Consider the following 21,483-nt stretch of genomic DNA (forward strand, 5'->3'; position numbering starts at 1 on the left):
TTATATTTCCAAAATGTTTTGATGTTTCTTATGTAACAAAGCTGAAACCACATAGTAGTAGCCCCTTTGGTATAAACTCACTCTGAGGTTGACATAATCCACTTCTAGTCAGATGACAGATGCAGAGACCACAGGTTATATACTTTAACTTACCATCTTTAGATAATAAAGGTAGAAAACATTGTTCCTCTGAAAACCTGAAATGGAGTCACATGACTGTTTGATAGTCAGGTGACCAGGACTTATGAATGTTGTGTTCATTCATAGTTAAAGACAACAGAGTTTGAGAATTTCATTTGATATATCACATTCACACTCCTACATGATTTAGATTGACTTTACACCTGCAAATACATGAGCTGTCCAAAACATTTCAAAACAGAGTCATCAGTGAAAGGCTTCATATTAAAGCCTTGAGATGAAGAAGCATATCAGTACATTTAATATTTTTAGATGAACAATGTTTTTCAAACCAAATTAACTAAAGTTTATGAGTTGGAGTTCAGTGTGCTTTCATAGTAAAAGGCAGCATGGATTGAGTCCTTTCAGGTGATGTATCACATTCACACACTAAGTGCTTTGGGTTAATTACACGAAAGCAAAACTCAGCCCTTCCTTTTCTCCATCCCTTCCTCAGATCTTGGTACTCAGTACATTTTTACAGTTTTAGTGAGTTCTCAGTGCAGATAGCTAAGTGATCCTCCAAAGATCGGCGTCTGTAGCAACCTGTAGAAACCATCCACAACATCCTGAGCACTGATAGGGAGTAATAGGCAGGGTCCTAGAGTTATGGTGTTGGGGTCAGGGTGCCTATAATTCAGTCCTTTCTATGGCCAGGGGACAGAGTGGAGAATAGAGTAGTGTAGCCTGGACAAGAGACTTGGCTAGATGCTGTAAGATACACACTGACATCTGTGAACATTTGTGCATTCGAACATGCATATGCAAAAGTGTACATATTTCAAACCAATTGCCAGAAGAAAACGTTGGCATTGAACGTTTCTGCAAGCCACAGAAATGTTGAATATATACGTTTCAACACGTGTATCATAACTCTGCATCATTCACTAGCCACAGCCTTGTGTACCAGTTTCCCTCGTGTCTATAAAATGTTGTAGTGTTTAGTACTTGTAGCTGTAGTATTAGTAATAAATGTGTATGTCACTAAAGTGGACGTATTTGTGTTTTCTTGTGCTTGCATCTCAGTCACTTAACCTTAAAAGAACTATAACCTCACAAATCATAATTAGATGAATAATAATCATAATTCAAATCGACCTCTCTTGTGTGGCCAACAAGGAGGATAATTTCCCGATTATTATACACAATTAGTCTTTTATTATATACACACAGTTGATTTTATTTAATTTGTCTAATTTCTTTGTTTAATTGTGACACTGATCAAGTAGTTTCCTCTCCCTTTATTAACAGGACATTTTGATGGACTTCTATTGTGGGACAGAGGATACGTATGTACATAGTACTTGATATGAGTACATGGTACTCATATCTTGAAGAGCTCATAGTACCTTATTATCCCACTAGAACACTGCGCTCCCAGTATGCAGCTTACTGGTGGTCCCTACAGTCTTTAAAAGTAGAATGGGAGGCAGAGCCTTCAGCTATCAGGCTCCTCTCCTGTGGAACCATCTTCCAGATTCAGTCCGGGGTGCAGACACCCTCTCTATGTTTAAGAGTAGGCTTAAAACTTTCCTTTTTGATAAAGCTTATAGTTAGGGCCGACCAGGCTCGCCTTGGATCAGCCCTTAGTTATGCTGCTATAGGCCTAGACTGCTGGGGGACTTCCCATGATGCACTGAGCTCCTCTCTCCTCCTCCTCCTCTCCATCTGTATGCATTCATGTAACATCAATGCATGTTACCAACTTTTAAGTTTTTTGTGCTTTCTCATCTCACAGGAACCCCTGGGTTCTGGGCCGAGCCTTCGTGGTCCTTCACAGTCCTGATGGCATCCTTCCCTTACTGCTGCTACTTATTGTTATGATTGTTGTCATTCTGCCCCCCCCCCCCCCCCCCCCCCTTTCCCTCTGGATGGGATTAAAATCATTGACCAGCACATGTGAAAACTTGCTTGACTATTTGCTATATAACATTTGAATCAAGGTGTTTTCTTAAAACTATTTCCACATTTCTTTGAGCTGTAACACTTGTATGACAGAATGTTTTCACTCCAACAATCTAAACTCTGTTGTTCATTAACGAGTCAGATCTGACAGACTCCATGTGATCATCACCAAACTGATTTTATTGAAACTTTAAGAAGAAACTATGACAACAGCGGCTCTGACATCATTCTCTTGACCGCTGCAGGCAACAAGGTGAGGTACAACCATCCACCCGCACACACACACACACACACACACACACACACACACACACACACACACACACACACACACACACACCCACACACACACACACACACATACATACATATACAAATATACACACAGACATGTACACAACTTAAATCAGCATGATGGATTAAATAAAAACTCCGTCCTGCGTTGGACCTGTTGGAGGTGAAGAGCCTCGTCTGCTTCATGAAAGCAGAAACAGAAATTTAAAATGATAAAATAAAAACTTTGGGTGTTTTTCAGATCATCAGTCTGGAAAATCAGGCGTTTGGCTGAGTCTGTGTTTCAACAGCCAATCACAGCGCGGCAGCCTGAGTAAAAACCAACCAAAGAAACCTGAGGACGCTGTTTCCAAAAGTGGCGGCCATGTTTGCTCCTGGTGGCGGAGTCTCCGTGTTTCACCATAAAACGATGAGAAAATAAATCGTTCACCTTCGTCCCGAGAAAACGCAGGGTGAGAAGTACGGCACGGCGAGGTGATGCCTGATTGGTCCTCCTGCGACCTTTCACCTCAGTTCAGAGAAGACGGAAGGCGGCAGCTCCGCCCTCCTCGTCCTCCGGACAGCGCCGCCTGGTGGCGAGGAGCAGCGGTGGATCATAGCGATGTCTCGGCGTCCACGACTCTCCGCTCGTCTTCGCTCTCCACATTTATCTGAACGCTCGGGAGCCTCTCCTGGCTGGAAGACACAACACCATCATCATCATCATCATCATCATCATCATCATCATCAATAAGCATCATCTAAATTCAACTGTGCTGAGACCATGTATGGAATTCTGGAGTCTGTCAAATTGTGTAAAACCAATTAAAATATATTTTACACAACCATCACACTCCACTTTCTAACCAACCACCAAAACACCCTAGCAACCAAGTTCCAAAAAGCCTAGCAACCAAGTTCCAAAACCCTAGCAACCAAGTTCCAAAACCCTAGCAACCAAGTTCCAAAACCCTAGCAACCAAGTTCCAAAACCCTAGCAACCATGTTCCAAAACCCTAGCAACCACCCCACGCCATCACAAACCATCTGATACCCATTTATACCCTAGCAACCACCTGGTTACCCCCTAGCAACTACCTTCAATATCCTAGCAACCGCACATTAATGTATTTCCCAACACCACCAAACACAAGAACAACTACAGTAGGGCTGCGACTAACAGTTATTTTTATTATCAACTAATCTGCTGATTATTTTCTCCATTAATCATTAGTCTCTAAAATGTCAGATAACATTGAAACATGTCTGTTATAATTTCCTGCTGCCCAGGATGATGACTTCAAACAGTTTAAAACCCCAAAGATATAAAACAGAGAAAAGCAGCAAATCTTTACATTTGAGGAGCTCAGAAAATGAAATGAATTGATTAACAAAATAGTTGCAGATTAATCTTTCAGCTCTAAACACATAAAACCATAATAATAATAATACATTTTATTTACACAACACTTTTAATAGGCGCTCAAAGATGCTTCACATAAATAAACAAATTGCAGTTACAACAACAACAACAACAGAACAGCAGGAGAGACACTGTGGTAAAAGTAGAAAAACTCAGTAAAAGAGAATAACACTCTAGCAACCAATTAGTAACACATTCACAACCACCCCCAAACACCTTAACAACCCCCGACAACACCGTAGTAACCATTAATCACCTGGCAACTGTCTATTAACATCCTAGTAACCACCTTTAAATGTTGTAGAAACCACCCATAACATACTAGCGACTACTTATAAACACATGAGCAACAATAATCTCTTTGTTAACACCTAATAACCCCTTAGCAACCCCCTAGCAACAAGTGTCCCAGTCCAGTTAATCTCACTCCTGCTTTCTGCTGACAGTCACCTGTTGAGAGTAGATACAGTCTGTTTACCTGTTGCTGTATTTCAGAGCTTTGCAGCCGTCAGAGTTCATGGAAACTGATTTCCAGACGCCACTTTTGGCCATTTCGTCTGAGATGTTCACCTCCGATGGGTCACTGCTGCACAAAAACACACACACACAAACACATTACTCTCTGCTATTATTATTATTATTACAGTTATTTTTATTATTATTAGCAGTAGTAGTAGAATAGTTATAGTAAAACAAATGTATAACAGTAGAAAACATATGACAGTGTTGGACTGTTTGTCGTAAGGCTGTAGGTGTGTTGATGGTTATCATGGGACTCGAGCCCTGTATGATCAGCTGATAGTACTGAAGCTTTACTTTACATCAGGGTCAGTGAGCAGTTTTCATTTTTATTCATTTGAGAATAAATCTGTTTTTATTCCTTCATATTTGTGTAAGTGATAGTAAGTGATTAACTGATTTATGCATATTAGCTTCAGCTAAACACCTTACATCACATCTGTTGCTTATCAGTGTATAACAATGTTTATCTCTGTAGTTCCTGTTAAATAAACTAAGAAAGGAAAGAAAAAAATATTATGGTTGAAGCAAAGTGCTGTTCAGAGAGGCCAAGTTATGTTATGTCGAGTTACTCATCAGGTAAGTTTATAAGATGTTACGAGGATTTATTTAGACGAGCAGCAGATTATCATCTGTTGTAGATTTTAGACTCATGATGATTTGATATTAACTGTAAAAGGGGAACGCTTCACTTTCGTTTGGGGGACAGATATTTGTCAGGTTTGGTCCATCAGCTGCTATTTGCCCACCGCTGCAGGCTGGACGTGTGTTCTGTTGTCGACTCACCGTCCTTTCAGGTTTTTAATCGGGATCTTGAGGAGGTTGCTGCTGTCGTACGGCGGATTGCCATCAACCTCCTCCAGCATCCGCTGAGCATCCTGGAACACACACACGCACACACACACGCACGCACACACGCACACACACACACACACACACACACACACACACACACACGCACACACACACGCACGCACACACACACACACACACACACACACACACACGCACACACACACGCACACACACACACATACACGCACACATACACGCACACACACACACACACACACACACACACGCACACACACGCACACACACACACACACACGCACACACACACACATACACGCACACATACACGCACACACACACACACACACACACACACACACACACGCACACACACACGCACACACACACACACACACATACACGCACACATACACGCACACACACACACACAGTGTTGGTGAGGAAACTGCAGCACAGAGTCTGTTTTTTTTTGTGTTTTTTTTTAAATTTTTTTAATGAGTCCAGTTTTGCGGCTCACCTCCTTCTCCTTCTTCTTCTTGTCGTCCTCCTTCTTCTTCTTGCTCTCTGGTATCAGGTCGTCCAGCCAGCTCAGCTCTCTCTTGGTGAAGCAGAAGTCCAGAAGCTTCCGGACGAACACCAGGGCCAGAACCTGCAGAGCACAGCGAGGAGGAGACAGGTTATTATGTTAAATAATTAATAACAAAATAAAACATGTCGTCTCTCGGTTCGTCTCACCATCATGGGGAAGATGACGGCGGCGGCCGAGGCCTTGATGACCCAGAGGACGATGAGGCAGGTCAGCTGCACCACAGTGAAGATGTGGACCTTCCACAGCGGGACGTAACGCAGGTAGATCAGGTCCGGCTGGTGTTTGGCCGGCATGCCGAACAGTTTAATACGGTCAAACAGCTGCAGAGGGACGGACAGATGGACGAGACGTCAGAGACACTGAGACATTTTAACAGAGACTGGAGCAGCAGAGACACTGAGACATTTTAACAGAGACTGGAGCAGCAGAGACACTGAGACATTTTAACAGAGACTGGAGCAGCAGAGACACAGACATTTTAACACAGACTGGAGCAGCAGAGACACTGAGACATTTTAACAGAGACTGGAGCAGCAGAGACACTGAGACATTTTAACACAGACTGGAGCAGCAGAGACACTGAGACATTTTAAGAGATTGGAGCAGCAGAGACACTGAGACATTTTAACACAGACTGGAGCAGCAGAGACACTGAGACATTTTAACAGAGATTGGAGCAGCAGAGACACTGAGACATTTTAACACAGACTGGAGCAGCAGAGACACTGAGACATTTTAAGAGATTGGAGCAGCAGAGACACTGAGACATTTTAAGAGATTGGAGCAGCAGAGACACTGAGACATTTTAAAAGAGACTGGACAGGCAGAGACACTGAGACATTTTAACACAGACTGGAGCAGCAGAGACACTAAAACAGACCTGAATGCCTCTGAGCGAGGACACTCCCATGTAGAGGAAGACTCCGTACAGGACCGGCATTGGAATGAACTGAAAACCAGAAGGAAACATTAAAAATCACAAAGTGAGACAGAAATATCTTTACACTCTTCTACAGACGTAAGAACATGTTTTTGATAAATATAAAATAACCATCATCACCAGCAGTAAGCATCATCATTATTAGATCACTTCATAATTGATTGATCAGTCTGTAAAATGGTTTCAAGTAAATTAAAATTGCTTTTCATACATAAATAAATAAAAAGTTCTGCACATCACTTCTAACGACAACAACCATCTAATAAACACTTGAAGCAACCATGTAACTGCATTATGTGTCTGTGTTGCATCTTTTAATTAGTAAATATCATACAGGACATTATGCTAAACTATCAGACACTCAATAATATTATAGTCTCTTTTTATTAATAACTTTCTCATTTTAGATCTTGTATATTTTTGTAGGGTGACTTTGAAACATCTGTCCAGGGACTGCACATGAAAACTAACTCTCAGAGTTTATTAATGTGTTCTGTCCTTGTTACATAAAGCAATAAATAAATTAATTAATAAATTCCCAAACACCTTATCAAACCACCCAGCACATTTTAATACCTTGGAAAACTCCTAGTATCCCCTAGTAACAACAATCAACAGCCAAGAAACCACGAATTAATGCATTCACCACCCCAAACACCTCAAAAGGAGCAGCGTGCAGGATTTAGCGACATCTAGTGGTGAGGTTGCAGATTGCACCGACTGAATACCCCCAAACATCAAAACTCAGGTGGTATCTGTCTCCATGAGGACGGCGGTTGTTCACCTTGAGGACGGAGGTCATGAAGACGGAGCAGCCCATCAGGACGAAGATCATGAAGCCGGTGACTCTCTGCTCTCTGATGCCCAGGAACTTTGGCTGCTCGCCGGGCGCTGCACACTCCGACTCCAGCTTCAGACTGTTGACGTGGGAGATGGAGAGCACGGTCGCCGCCACGAACCACGGCAGACCCATGATGGAGCACACGCCCAGCATCACCGCCACCACCAGGAGGTCCAGGTGATAGCCGCAGCCTTTCTACAACCGAAACATCCACAGGGAGGGGAGGTTAATCATTTGGCTGCTCCGTCAGAGACAAACCTGTCCTGCGTGAGCCGTCCGTCATCCTGACCTTCAGTTTGTTCTCCTTCCTGTTGACGATGACGGCGGTGATCTGCTGGTCCATGAAGACGAGGATGGTGCAGAGCAGGGCGGGGACGGCGGCAGCCAGCAGTGTCCACCAGGGGTTCGGTCCCAGCGGGGAGATCAGCCACCCACGAGTGTTGGATGTGGGCTGAACGGACAGAGAGAGACGGCAGCGTTACAACATTAAAGGATATGTTCAGGTTTTTTCAAGTCTGTCTTTATACAACACTGATGTCCCATCATGTACGTGAAAGGTTCTTGTTTGCTGTAACAGTTCCTTCTCTCCACACTGACCCTGAACGAGACAACACCGTAAGAGATGAGGGACAAAATCCACAGCTCTCGTTCCAGAGTTCAGCTTCAGCAGCCTCAGTTAGCTGAACTCGGTATCTTCCAGAGTTTCAGTCTGTCTATGTATTCATTTACACCGAGCTCCTCGTCAGCTGTTATCAGCTCAACTTGTGACATTTTCTCATAGCTCCTCCTCTACTGAGCTGCAAATGGTGTATTTACGTCCATTTTAACAGCAATCAGCCACAACTTCCTTTCAGGATCTCTTAAAGGAAAACACATTTTTACCATCACTTGTTTCTTTCACAACACAACAGCGGTTTATTCCAGAAAGAGTGTTTAAGAACAAACAACAAACCCTCCTGACAGACGTTTTGATCGGCAATAAACACAGACAGACAGACGGGGGGGGGTCAGGTGTTACCTCGAAGCGGTCGGGTACGTGGAGTTTGGGCGAGGGAACTCCAACCAGATAATCCACCAGCACCATGATCATGATGGTCAGGAAGACGGCAAAGTCACTGATGGTCGATCGAACCTGCAGACACAAAACGTTCATGACTGAAATGTCGTCCAGGTTTTCTCTCCGCTCACATCTTGTGTGTGAATGATGGGGGCAGATAAACAGACCTTGGTGGGGAAGTATCGTTTGGTTTTGAACTGTTTGAGGAAGGAGGAGAGGAAGAAGGTGGTGAAGAAGAGGATGATGGACCAGAAGAGGACGTCGGGGGTGTAGGGACCTTCATGGCTGCAGGCCGAGCCGACAAACTCACCGTGTAACGTCTTACAGTCCTGCAGAGAGAGAGAGAGAGAGAGAGAGAGAGAGAGAGAGAGAGAGAGATTGTTCCAGTGAGAGCTGCAGTTCCTCTAATTTCCACCAGATGCTGCTGTGATCAAACTCCGACTGTATTGAAGTAAATGTGAAAACCTCCAACTTCTCTCTACAAATACAAAGTCAATAAAGCTTTCACACAACAAGTTCAGCTCTCAGCAGATAATTTCACTTCTCCTGATGTCAGTCTGAAGGGAGACTTTCCGAATAAATGTTCAATTAAGGAAATATAAAGTAAGAAAGGTTAAAAGTTTATGTTCAAACAAGCCTTGTCTACCAGCTGTTTCACATTTTATTTTCTAAATTATTCGACACCACTGTGTGTGTTTCATTCTTCTCCAAAGTGCCCTTAATCTCTCTTTAACCTCAACAGCCACCGGTTATTATACTTAAACCCATCTTATAAAACAAGCAGTCTACTTGTTTATGAATATAACTATTGTTAAGAAAAGAGATAAAAATCTGTAGATATTTTTCTTGGATTTGCTGCCGTTTCTTTCAGAAAACATCAGAACATGTGATGTGTTATTATGTTTATATCAGACCTTGACACCCAGCTGATCCCATGAGATGTTGTTTGCGCTGTAGCCGTTTTCGTTCCAGATCTGCAGGGTCTCGGCCGAGGCGTTGGCTGGTTGAGAACACTGACACCTGAAACAGAACAACAGGTTAAAAAAACCCCAAAACACCAGAGACAGAAAACTTCTTCTAATAGCGTCAATGAAAACTACAACGAAAAGGACTCGTTGACAAACTTTTCTCATGATAAGATTAAAAACTATAGAAACAGTAACCTTTGAAAATGAGAACTATGACGAAATGTTTTATATTTTTCATCAACAAATAAAAACTGAACTGTAAACTGGTGGTGGTGATAGCTGTAACTTCGTAATGTTTACAGGACATAATTAAAAATGCTCAACAAAAACTACAATAAAATGTCTTTAGTTGTTGTTGAATATAATAAAATCAAAGAAATAAAATTTGACTAAAACTTTTAACATTTTTGTGAAAAGACTTTGATCAGCTGCCATGATGAACGCTGCTCTACTGAACCTGATGATTGAGACTCAACATTGATTAGACACCAGTCCAGTTATTGATTAATTGAACCATTTAGATTTTAATCAGGACAAACTTTACATTTTTACTCGACTACTGGTGAGATTATCAAGAAGTTACTGGGTAACAATGTTAAGTGCAGGCACTAATGTGAACTAGATGAGTCATTTTATCTTCAGAAAACCAGCTGAGTTTAGCTGAAAATGTTTCTCTAAATCACAGGTTTGGACGAGAACTCTGGACGTCCTTCACAACAACTTCTTTTTCTTTCACATAGAAATAAAACTGTGAATGTGCTTGGTAGAAACATATCTTAAAAACTAAAATGACAAATCAAGAAGCTCCTGAACCACGGTGACTATTTGCATAAATACAGACACATTCTTTGACTTTTGTAAAGAATGTGGTTGATAAATACTAAGGAACTCCTGCTCTGGAGATTAATTCATAGAAAATAATCCCAGTTTAAACTCCAATCCAAATATTGGTCAGAAAAATTGCAATTACATATTTTCCTTGAATCATTCAACCTTGATGTGTACGGCGTCCCTCCCTGCTGTTGCGGTCTTACGTGTAGAAGGTGAGGTTGTCCAGGTGGTTCTGCATGTTGATGGGGAAGGACTCCCCAAGGTGGACCAGCTTCTCCAACGCCTCGTAGATGAAGATGATGCAGATGAGGGCGGCGAAGGCCTCCTCGGTGAAGCGTGTGATGTAGCAGACCAGCGAGCTGGCGTCGGTGGCGACCAGCAGCAGGCAGAGGAAGGCCGTCCAGAGGCCGATACTGGTCCGCAGGGACAGGTAGGACAGGCCGTAGTCACTGAGGACAACAGGAGATGATGGGAACAGTAAAACAGATATTTTAGGGACCGTACTGCTGGTCATCCTTCCTTTCCTCCAGGCAGATGTTGGTTTAATCATTTTTCCAGAAAAATCTTATAAAGCAGAAATCTCTCCCTGCTTCATCAGACAATAGTCTGAGATTTAACAATCAGCTGCTGAATGAAAACATTTCTCATTAAAGAAACGGTTAAATTCACGTCATACTTTTTCCATGTTTGCTCTTCTAACCTTTGGACAACAGAGACGGTGACTGTGATGCAGCTCTTAGCAGCACCAACAACTTTTTCAGAGCCCAAAGAGACGTCGACCAGAAGTCCAAAAGCCTTAAATATTCAGTTTTTAATCATATAAAACAGAGAAAAGGAGCAGATCCTGATATTGGAGAAGCAGACACCAGAGACTGGCATTTCATTTGATTGACTCAGTCAGTTAAATCAATCATCACAATGGTTACAAATTAATTTCATGTTGTTCATCTAATTGATTAACTGATTGTATGTTAGAAAAACACTGAAACCAGCGGCTGCCTGAAAGGAAATAAATCAATGAGGAACATAAAGTTTACAGGATTTGTAGTTTATGATGATGTAATTTAATGATCAGGCAGGTTAAAGGCATTAAAATGACTCCCACAGAGTCACAGAACATCCCTGCTGGTGTTTGTATTAATCCTAAACATTCACAGTATGTTCAGACAGTCCAGTCGGTTTACTGATATGAGGTCCTGACCACTGAAGTAACCAATCAGAGAGCAGAATGTTAAGTAACTGAACCCTAACATGATCAATACTCTCCCTACTGAACTGTACTGAAACTGCAGTTCAGATGATTCTGGTTTCAAACCAAATGATGAACTGATGATCTGAGCAGACACAATATGAATAAAACTAATCTATAGATTATTTTAAAAGATACTCATTTTATCGTTTATGTGTCTTTACATTTGAATCCTGCTGAAGAATCTGAACGTCTGAAACCACAGAGAGGAAAGAGGTCAAAGGTCCCAACAGTTAACAAAACGCTGGAAAATATAAATACTGTTATGAAATTTAGAGAATGTCAGTGACAAAGACTGAAGCTGCATTTTGAGTCCATATGGATTCACCAAAGGGAGGCTTTATCTTGTAATTATGACTTAGATCTAATTTTCTCTGTCTGTTCAGCTCGAACAAGATGCTTCATGTAGACAAAGTCATACATCAGCTATCAAAATTCATAACTCTATTTTGAATATTACGGAACCAAAAACGTTTGTGAAAGCATCTCAGCTACGAGAGAATTATTATTGGCTTCTGGGGGAGGCTGATGAACTGAACTCAGTCAAATGATGTAACACTACTTGCTCAACCTACATAATTTGGGTCTGTATGGGTAAATAAGGTCACTGCGGGTCTTTCAGGTCAGCAGATACTGGATGACTGAGGTTCGTCTTTTAACGACATCAGCAGGTTGAAACTGTTGAACAGACGCTGAAAGATCAGTGAACTCAAAAATATGACGGCGTGTGATCTTTATGTAGAATTTAAACAGGAGCTTAAATTGTTAAAGTATCTGTTGCATGAAAAGCAGAAGCAGAGAGATGCTGTATGTATGTTTAGGTGAGGACAGCTGTTTGTTTGAATGTGAGAATGTAAGCATGATGAATTTATAGAGAAAGTTACTCAACAAAGTTAAAATTATTTAAACGGCTCATCTATGTTTAAAATTACAATCAGAGAAGCCAAAAGTTATTTGTAACGTCTTTTTGAGAAATCTCTCCTTTGTTTAGGTAACATTTGTTGTACTTTATCCATGTTGTGTTATTACTATACTGTAAGTTCTGTTATGTAATAAAGCAGCAATAAAGTAAACGTTTGCCGTGTCGACACAGCTGGAGTTTCTAATGAGGTCACAGAATATTTTGTAACACTGTTATCTAATTATGAGATATTATATGATATTATATGAGTCATTATTACAAGGTAAAGCCTCCAGATTTTCTTCTTTGGTGTTATGTGCTTTCATAAACCTGCCACATGTGAAGAAACTCAAAATGCAGCTGGATCACAAAAGTCAAAACTACACTGCAGCTCGGCCTCCTGCAGACCTACTACCTGCCTGTCGGACTCTTCCTCCTGCAGACCTACTACCTGCCTGTCGGACTCTTCCTCCTGCAGACCTACTACCTGCCTGTCGGACTCTACCTACTGCAGACCTACTACCTGCCTGTAGGACTCGGCCTACTGCAGACCTACTACCTGCCTGTCGGACTCTTCCTCCTGCAGACCTACTACCTGCCTGTCGGACTCTACCTCCTGCAGACCTACTACCTGCCTGTCGGACTCTACCTACTGCAGACCTACTACCTGCCTGTAGGACTCGGCCTCCTGCAGACCTACTACCTGCCTGTCGGACTCTTCCTACTGCAGACCTACTACCTGCCTGTAGGACTCTACCTACTGCAGACCTACTACCTGCCTGTAGGACTCTACCTCCTGCAGACCTACTACCTGCCTGTCGGACTCTTCCTACTGCAGACCTACTACCTACCTGTAGGACTCTACCTACTGCAGACCTACTACCTGCCTGTAGGACTCTACCTACTGCAGACCTACTACCTGCCTGTAGGACTCTACCTACTGCAGACCTACTACCTGCCTGTAGGACTCGGCCTACTGCAGACCTACTACCTGCCTGTAGGACTCTACCTACTGCAGACCTACTACCTGCCTGTAGGACTCTACCTACTGCAGACCTACTACCTGCCTGTAGGACTCTACCTCCTGCAGACCTACTACCTGCCTGTCGGACTCTACCTACTGCAGACCTACTACCTGCCTGTAGGACTCTTCCTCCTGCAGATTAACACTACAGAGCTCAGCTCAGCCTTCTGCAGGTCTGACAGAGCAGAGGAAACTCAGCGTTATACATACAGAACAAAAGAGGATCAGAGTTAAATACTGACATTCAGATGAAGAACGGTATGGAACGTGTGTGACACAGTGTGTACTGCTACTAACTGCTACTAACTCATGTATGGAGTATGGAGAGAGTTTGGTTGGAAGAATCTAACTCAGTTCTTCTTCTTCACACAGCAGATCAGAAGCAGACAGTTGAACACCTGGAGGCTCTAAACTAACGTCTTTCTGGGATCATGTAGATGCAACTATCAGAGACATTATGGGACTTCATAGGAGCTGCTGTTCTCGTGAACACTGAGGAGGCAGAACAGAGAAGAGATGGAAATTCTGCTTATAGCCAGAAAAAATATCTATAAATAGAAACTGAGAGCTGGAAAAATGGATCATTTACATAAACATGATGCTGTTAGAATACAGAGAAACTGGAGAAGAGAACGTATTGTTGTATTTGTTCAGTGTTGTTTGGTGTTATATTGTGCGTCTGCTCATGCTGTTGAGTCCAGAGCTGAAAACACAATGACAATAAAAAGTATTAAAAGAAAAAAAAAAAAAAGATAACTGTTGACTAATTGTGAATATATTTTGCTCTATAAATGATTAAATCAGCTGCGTTTTAATAGTTGCTGATAGCTCTGTGAGTGTCTTACTGGGTCATTACTGGTAAAATGTGCCTCCCAGTGTCGTAATCTAGACTGGTGAAGGAAGGGGATCGGCCTTACTGTTCAATGACTGTTCATCTGGACTATTGGAATACTTAGAGTTCTTGTCTTTGGATACTCCTGTGGATTATAATTTTGTTGCTGCTTGGAGAGAGAAGTAAAGCATCAGAATATTTTATTTGACTGTGTGGATTCCTGAGTAATCTGAGATGGATGCACAGCAGGAAGTTACGACACAGAAACGCATCAAAGCAAAGAGACAAACTAAAGAGAACCAAGTGGCTCAAACTAAAACTGTAAAAACTGGCATTGAACCAACTTTGCTGCAGCTACTGTATGTGAAGTATCGTAGCCCAAAATGAAGCTCACTATATTTGATATCTTTGGATTTTTCCAAAATGATGCTACTAAAAGCATCTCAGCTCCAAGAGTCCAAAAAGAAAAATCATCATAAACAAGATCTCAAAGTGTTCAAACGCTCAAATCATCGAGTTTCAGCTCAAGATGAAAAAACTCGGAGGAAAGAAAAGGTTCCAGCTGCAGAACGCTGCTCATGTCGTGTTGTTTAGTGTGATAAACAGACAGAAAGTGATGCAGCTCTGCAGGACAGAGTCTCCCCGCTGACCTGGATTCAGAGTTATCAGGAGTCTGGATCTCGACCTGGATCAACAGAGTCAACACGGACTAATCAGCTGAGGCCAAAGACCACAGAGAGCTTTCTCTATAAGAAGCGGCAGCCTCTCCGTCCTCCTCGTCTCATCCTGTAACTCGTGATGTCTCTGCGACTCTCCGTCCTGCTGCTGCTGACCCTGGCCTGCCTGGCCCGGCTCGGCTCGGCTCAGCCCCTCGACGGCCGGGACGAGCTGAAGAAGGTCCAGACCGCTCTGGAGGAGCTGAAGGCAGAGAGACGAGGTAACGCTCGGCTCACACCCGACTCGACTTACGGGACAAATTTCATTTTATTTTTAACGTTATTTCTTTCTTCTTGTTCACAGCGATGGTGGAGCGTCTGGAGGCGGCTGAGAGCGAACTGAAGAGAGTCAGAGGTGAGAAATGTCAAGATAAAGGTGCAAAGACACAGAAACTAACTGTAGATTTTCTAGATTGATGATAGAGAGATGATTGTTTGATTGATTTGTTTTTGTTGTTCGAAGTTTCCAGATCTAACTTAACGTGTTATAAGCTGCAGAAAAACTTCAGGGATCTGTCTCTTTTCTTTATTTGTATGTATAAAAATTGATTCATATGTGCAGACCAGAAAACATTCTAACATTAATTCTAACACAGCTGTAACAGATGCAGATTATCTCAATCCACTCTGGATTCACAGTGTTTCATGTTAGTCAGAGAGAACTTTTGTTCGTACAGAAACTCCTAAAGTTGCGTTCGCCGCCTCGCTGGGAGGAAACGGCCTCCAGAAGACGACGTCTGGGAACAAAGATCTGATCTACAGGGACGTCCTGACTAACGTGGGCGGGGCTTACAACGCTGAGACAGGTGAGATAAAGCGGCAAACCTGTGAAACACCAACTGTCTTTACCACTATTTACTATCACAAACCCTTATCGGTGGTTCACTCGACTAAATCCTTCTCCAGGTGAGTTCACAGCACCCATTCGTGGCGTCTACTACGTCCGTTTCACCGCCAACGCCCCCACCGAATTCACCATGAGCGCTGTGCTCTACAAAAACGACGCCCAGATCCAGCTCATCACTCACGAGCAGCCGTCCGGCGAGGGCAGCGACACGGCGTCCAACGGCGCCGCCCTGCTGCTGGAGAAGGGCGACAAGCTGAAGATGGTTCTGTGGCACAACACTCAGATCTGGGACAACAGCAACCACCACAGCACCTTCAGCGGCTTCCTGCTGTTCCCCATGTGAGGAGCAACATCATTAAAATCACATCAATCTCATATTACAACTCATACTTAATAGATAATAACCTTTATTAACACTAAGGTAATAAAAAAACAGGACTGAACATTTTCATTAACATGAAGAAGTCTGTAGACCCTTGATTCAAAGACGGAAAAACTTTACTGGTAAAAATGAAGAGAAGCATTAGATGATGTGAAACTACAAAGTAAAGGTCTGTTTCTCAGGACAGAACCTTCACCAGCATCAGCAGCAAGGAGGAGATCAATGCTCTCCCTCATAACTCAATAATAATAATAATGATAATAATAATAATAATAATAATAATAATACTCATGTCTAAATGCACGCTGCCTTATTTGAGCATTTCTGTCATGATTTTGATGTCCAGACCAGAAACGCTGACATCTGACACAGTCATAAATTAGCTCGTAAATTTAACTTCCAGAAACTCGCCACAAGAAAACGTAGTGAACGTTTGTTTCCATCCGCTGCTGTTGTGTCGGTGACATTAAAGCTGCTTTTACTCTTCAGACAACAGGAAACACTTTTCATTTGAATCTTGTTTCTACTCAAACTCATTTACTGAGTCCTATAGATGTTTGTTTTTGTGTCTTTGAAGGATCGATGAAGCTCCGAAGGAGTTTGATGTTGAAACTGAGCTGAAGGTTCTTCAGGAGTCACTGAAGAAGCTGCAGACTGAGAACCTCAGTGAGTCTGTTTGCATGACGCAGACACTGAACTGCACCTCGACTCATCTTTATAGCTTCTCATTTAGTTTATAATTTCCATATTTCTGCTCAGTTTTGTGACGTAAAATATCTCATGAAAAGTGGTTTAAGAGTATTTATCGTCTGAGACTTTAGATTGTATTTCCTGCTCTTAAAGGTCGTTTCCATGTTATTAATTATAATTTCTGAAGATGTTTTGTGTAAATATCTTCTGAAAGCAGCGCTGATGATGTTCAAGCTTCCATTTCATAATCTTTGTCTGCTGCTATGAACCAATTTCTGGGAAAATTAAATAAAACGTCAAATGATGTTATTTTCCAGGAGAATCTCATAAAAAGACTGAAATACTGGAGATGATTTGGAGTCTTTCTGTGTTTTTCTAGGTGTGGAGGAGAGACTGAAGTCCACAGAGAAGCAGCTGAAGGAGATGAGAGGTCAGATACTGTTGGATTTAATAGCAGCAATAAATCAAAAGCACAAAACAGAGAGCTTCATCCTGGTAAACATAAAGCTGCTGACGGTGGAGCATCAGCGCCCTCTTGTGGTTATTTTAGCTGCTTACAATAAATATCAGCACTTCAACTAAAACTACACTTTTTGGAGGCAAATTACAAGCAGCTGAGCAACATTTCAGGTTAAACCGTTCCTCAGTTTCATTTCAGCTGCTGATGAAATGTTTCTGCTACGTATAATTATTATTGTCTATATTAAAGTTTGAACAGTAAACATAAAGGCTGAATGTATTGCTGCAGGCCTGTGCAGCATTTAAAGGCTGTTTATTTATATTTCACAAAAACCATCAATATTAGAAATATTTGAATATTTCAACATTTGTTTGAATCTACTGAAATTCCTTCATCTTAAAAGTCAAAGTAGCAGCACTTTAAATGATCTTCCACCATGTGTTTCCATGTCTTTGGTTGGTTTGTTGTTTTTTTTTTAACAGATGTACCAAAGGTGGCGTTCGCCGTTTCTCTGGGCGGTAACGGCCTTCAGAAGACGACGTCAGGAAGCCAGAAACTCATCTACAAAGACGTCCTGACCAACATCGGACAGACGTACAACTCAGAGACCGGTCAGTGATACCACTTCCTGTTTGCAGATGTTTTTAGAGAATAAAAGCACTACAAAATGTTATATCGGTTTTATCACGTTTGTTTTCACTCTTTTGATTAGAAATACTAATAAAAAGAGAAATAAATGTTTCAACTGTGACTCAAAATGTCAAAGAACTTTTGTCTTTAAGGTGAAAAACTGTATTTTTATATCATATCTATGATTTTAATCTGAGAAATTAAATTTCACTAATTAATTTCAAATGTTTCCTGTTTGACCAGGTTTGCATTTTTAAAGCTACATTACAAAACAAACACTAAATAACAACTAATAAGGGCTTTCTGGAATTTTTTAACTGTAATTTGTCCCTCCTCACCTGCCATACCTCACTGTTTATTAACTCTTCCTCCTCCAGGTGAGTTCACAGCACCTGTCCGTGGCGTCTACTACGTCCGTTTCACCGCCAACGCCCCCACCGACTTCCCCATGAGCGCCGTGCTCTACAAAAACGACGCTCAGATCCAGCTGATCGCCCACGAGCAGTCGTCCGGCGAGGGCAGCGACACGGCGTCCAACGGCGCCGCCCTGCTGCTGGAGGGAGGCGACAGACTCTCGCTGAAACTGTGGCACAACACTCAGATCTGGGACAACAGCAACCACCACAGCACCTTCAGCGGCTTCCTGCTGTTCCCCATGTGAGGAGCAACGTGACGCCGGTTCACCGAAAACCAACACGGAACCAGAACTGGATTACAGACTCTTTCCTGACTCACCTCAAAACTACCATCAAGACCTCTAATCGTCACTTCAGAGGATATTTCTCTTGGTTGTTTTCTACTTTTGAACAAAAACAATCAAATATTCTGACTTGAACTTCATCCTCTGACGTTCTCCTTCATGTTTCACATTAAAGAGATTTAGATTTGGAAAACGTGGCCTCACAAACCGTCTGATACACCAGAAGCTGCTGAGTTCATTTACAGATTTATGCTGTAAAAACTCTTGAAACTGTACTGAAAGAAAAACCTGAAACGTGAAGGAACCGAGCAGCAGCTGCAGCAGCTGCAGGTCTATGGAAGATTTAAAATGACTACATGAAAACAAAGAAATAAACTGAAACACGGCGCACGTTGTTATCTGTGTTTCCTTTTTATATATATACATGTTTACTGTGTCATAATCAAATGAAAAACATGTTGAATGACAGTTATTTAGCTTTTTGTCTCTGCACTTGGCTCCGCCCCCAAGCTGTGATTGGACACTTGATTAATTTTTATTTCTCCGTCCTCGGCTTCATGAAAACTAACAGCGGCTCTGCTTTGTTTTCTGTTGTGGTTTGATTTTAATGTTTAACTCATGTCACAATGAAAAAACAAAATCATTCATTTATTAAAGCTGAAGAGTCATTTAACATGTTTTTCATTTAATAATAAACACACTAAATGCAAACTTAAAGGGAAAATACATAAAATAATGTGGATTGTATTTCACTTTATATCTTTGTTTGATTTGCTTTTATTTAGACAGTTTTAATCTTCTATAAAGTAAATAAACTGTTTCCAGACTGAAAAGACAAATGAAGCAATCGATCGATCGATCAGCTGATTCTGCAGGTTCGGCTCCGGCTTTGATTTGATTTATTGTCATAGGAACTTTTTTCTCTTCATTTCTCTTTGACTTTGTTGATCCTTGTTGTTTCTCCTGTTTTAATGATCCAAAGTCATAAACTAAACCGGAAATATGACAAATATGTTCAGTTAATAAGATCACGGCTGCAACTTGATGAGCAGATGAACCGTTTGTTGTATAAAATATCAGAAAATAGACAAAAATGTCTGTTACAATAAAGCAGATGTCTTCAAATGTCTTGTTTTGTCCGATCGACAGTTTAAACCTGAAGATGTTCAGTTTACTGTTATAAAAGACAAAAGAAAAGCTGAAAATCTTCACATTCGAGAAGCTGGAACAAGACAAAGTTTAGTAAATACTTTTCTCTAACTGAGAAACAATTAAAACATCAGAAACTGTCCTTTTCTGATATTTCTGATGTGGATGCAGATGCTGAAAGCTCCTCTGACGCGTTTTCCTGGAAGAATGAAGAATGATATAAGCTGGTGGGAAATGGAGCAGGTTTTATGTAAGTGTTACAAAACACTTTTTCATCTGGAAAAAGCTTTTTAATCCTCAGACGAACAAATAAAAAAACAACCAAAAAAAATAAAAGCTTATGAGCACAAATGTACAATCCACCCTAAAGTCAATTACACAGCTGATCCCGAATTCACAGTAATCTGCGACCTCCTGCCTCCGAAAAATATAACACAAAGGTCTGATTCAGCGGTTCGGTTGTTCAGCCTGAACATTCAGTTCAACTCATCAAGCCCTTTAACCCAGAAGAACCCAGTTCTCCTTAGAGGAAACCAAATGGACCACTAGGAACACATTTCTGAATTTTATTTTGAAATTCTTCCTTCAGTGTCAAAGATCTGTAATGTAACATATATGTCATAACGATCTTAGGTTCAGTGTGATACAGGACGTCTTATTAAATGGGTTGAAACCTTTAGTAACAAAATTAGTTAGTTCTGTCCCGTCTGCTGACCAGGCACACCGCCATTTTGGAAGTGATGTCATGGGTGCACAGATTCACACATTGTCACATGACTGCAGCAGGATGTTCAGTAGATGTCACTTTAGGGACTTCATGAGTTAAAGTCAAGGATAATAAGCTGTATGAGGAACTTTCCAGAACATTGAAAGAGTTCTTCTGGGTTAATACGATCTGACATCCCAGCACAGCAGAGTTACTGTCCTTCACTACACTGACGATGATGCTGACGATGATGATGATGATGATGACGATGACACGTTTTGGCATTCAAGTGATTTAAGTTGTGAGAACTAAAATAAAGACTGACGTCACCTGAAAGAAGGTTATATCTTCTCTGAGCTCCAGAGTTTGTTGTATTGAGTAACAGAAGATCATTATTAAAAAGGTTCAATATTCAGCTTATTGTGGTTTTCTGTTATTTAAATCTTGTTGAATGTGAGGTGAACGTACGTAGAAACGCTGCCTGCAAGTCAAAGTCCAGGTTTCACAGGTTTTTATTGTACTGTAAATCATGCAGAGATATTCCAGCAGAGCTCCAGAGTATAAATATACACCTGGAAACATGCAGAATATGTGTCCTTTAAGTTATTACATCTGAAATGTGTTAGATAACCGTCATGTTCCTGCTGAGTTTCACCTTTCTTGTTCCGGCAACATAATGTTAAAACAAAAATAACTTCCTGGTGATTGTGAATCAGAAATGTAACAGAAAGATTCTGACGTCTCTTCGTGTCAGTCAGCTGACGCTGAGAATAAAAGCAGTGAGTCTAATATTCAGGGTCTCAACATGAGGAGCTTCAGTCACCTGGACAGGGGGCGGAGCCTGGCCGGCCCTGA

General features: G+C 41.6%; 3 protein-coding genes across 7 annotated transcripts in view; 2 read left to right on the plus strand and 1 right to left on the minus strand.

Moving 5' to 3' along the window:
• Nucleotides 1–2,244: 2,244 nt before the first annotated feature.
• slc4a7 (solute carrier family 4 member 7) overlaps nt 2,245–21,483 on the minus strand; it is a 56,357-nt gene continuing 37,118 nt past the window's right edge. For 4 of the 5 annotated variants that reach the window (XM_067600294.1, XM_067600292.1, XM_067600298.1 and 1 more), the window contains 12 exons: nt 10,546–10,791; nt 9,458–9,563; nt 8,711–8,872; nt 8,505–8,618; nt 7,776–7,937; nt 7,430–7,681; nt 6,586–6,654; nt 5,852–6,025; nt 5,634–5,765; nt 5,087–5,178; nt 4,260–4,367; nt 2,245–3,054 (listed from right to left, as the gene is read on the minus strand). In XM_067600294.1, the coding sequence (XP_067456395.1) occupies nt 2,973–3,054; nt 4,260–4,367; nt 5,087–5,178; nt 5,634–5,765; nt 5,852–6,025; nt 6,586–6,654; nt 7,430–7,681; nt 7,776–7,937; nt 8,505–8,618; nt 8,711–8,872; nt 9,458–9,563; nt 10,546–10,791 (1,699 nt within the window). In that variant the 3' untranslated portion in view covers nt 2,245–2,972. The remainder of the gene's footprint in view (nt 3,055–4,259; nt 4,368–5,086; nt 5,179–5,633; nt 5,766–5,851; nt 6,026–6,585; nt 6,655–7,429; nt 7,682–7,775; nt 7,938–8,504; nt 8,619–8,710; nt 8,873–9,457; nt 9,564–10,545; nt 10,792–21,483) is intronic. The other variant, XM_067600293.1, reaches the window with a different exon arrangement.
• On the plus strand, nt 10,802–13,664 carry LOC137190634 (hepatitis A virus cellular receptor 1-like). The gene has a single exon (XM_067600157.1). The coding sequence runs from the start codon at nt 12,736–12,738 to the stop codon at nt 13,657–13,659; it is 924 nt and encodes a 307-aa protein (XP_067456258.1). The 5' UTR covers nt 10,802–12,735; the 3' UTR covers nt 13,660–13,664.
• LOC137190733 (complement C1q tumor necrosis factor-related protein 4-like) lies at nt 14,931–20,389 on the plus strand. Its single transcript, XM_067600299.1, has 8 exons — nt 14,931–15,285; nt 15,369–15,419; nt 15,742–15,870; nt 15,971–16,250; nt 16,871–16,959; nt 17,363–17,413; nt 17,926–18,054; nt 18,451–20,389. Exons 1-8 carry the CDS (start codon nt 15,147–15,149, stop codon nt 18,732–18,734), a joined length of 1,152 nt encoding a protein of 383 aa, XP_067456400.1. The 5' UTR covers nt 14,931–15,146; the 3' UTR covers nt 18,735–20,389.

The sequence above is a fragment of the Thunnus thynnus genome, chromosome 10, assembly GCF_963924715.1.
Source record: "Thunnus thynnus chromosome 10, fThuThy2.1, whole genome shotgun sequence".
In the NCBI taxonomy this organism is placed as follows: domain Eukaryota; kingdom Metazoa; phylum Chordata; class Actinopteri; order Scombriformes; family Scombridae; genus Thunnus; species Thunnus thynnus.

Bases quoted from the DNA above. Each gene is read 5' to 3' on its own strand.
- LOC137190634 (XM_067600157.1), top strand. From the start codon at position 12,736: ATGAGATATTATATGATATTATATGAGTCATTATTACAAGGTAAAGCC.
- LOC137190733 (XM_067600299.1), top strand. From the start codon at position 15,147: ATGTCTCTGCGACTCTCCGTCCTGCTGCTGCTGACCCTGGCCTGCCTG. The intron at 16,251-16,870 runs GTGAGGAGCAAC...GTGTCTTTGAAG, and splicing joins GGCTTCCTGCTGTTCCCCAT to GATCGATGAAGCTCCGAAGG. The intron at 16,960-17,362 runs GTGAGTCTGTTT...GTGTTTTTCTAG, and splicing joins GCTGCAGACTGAGAACCTCA to GTGTGGAGGAGAGACTGAAG.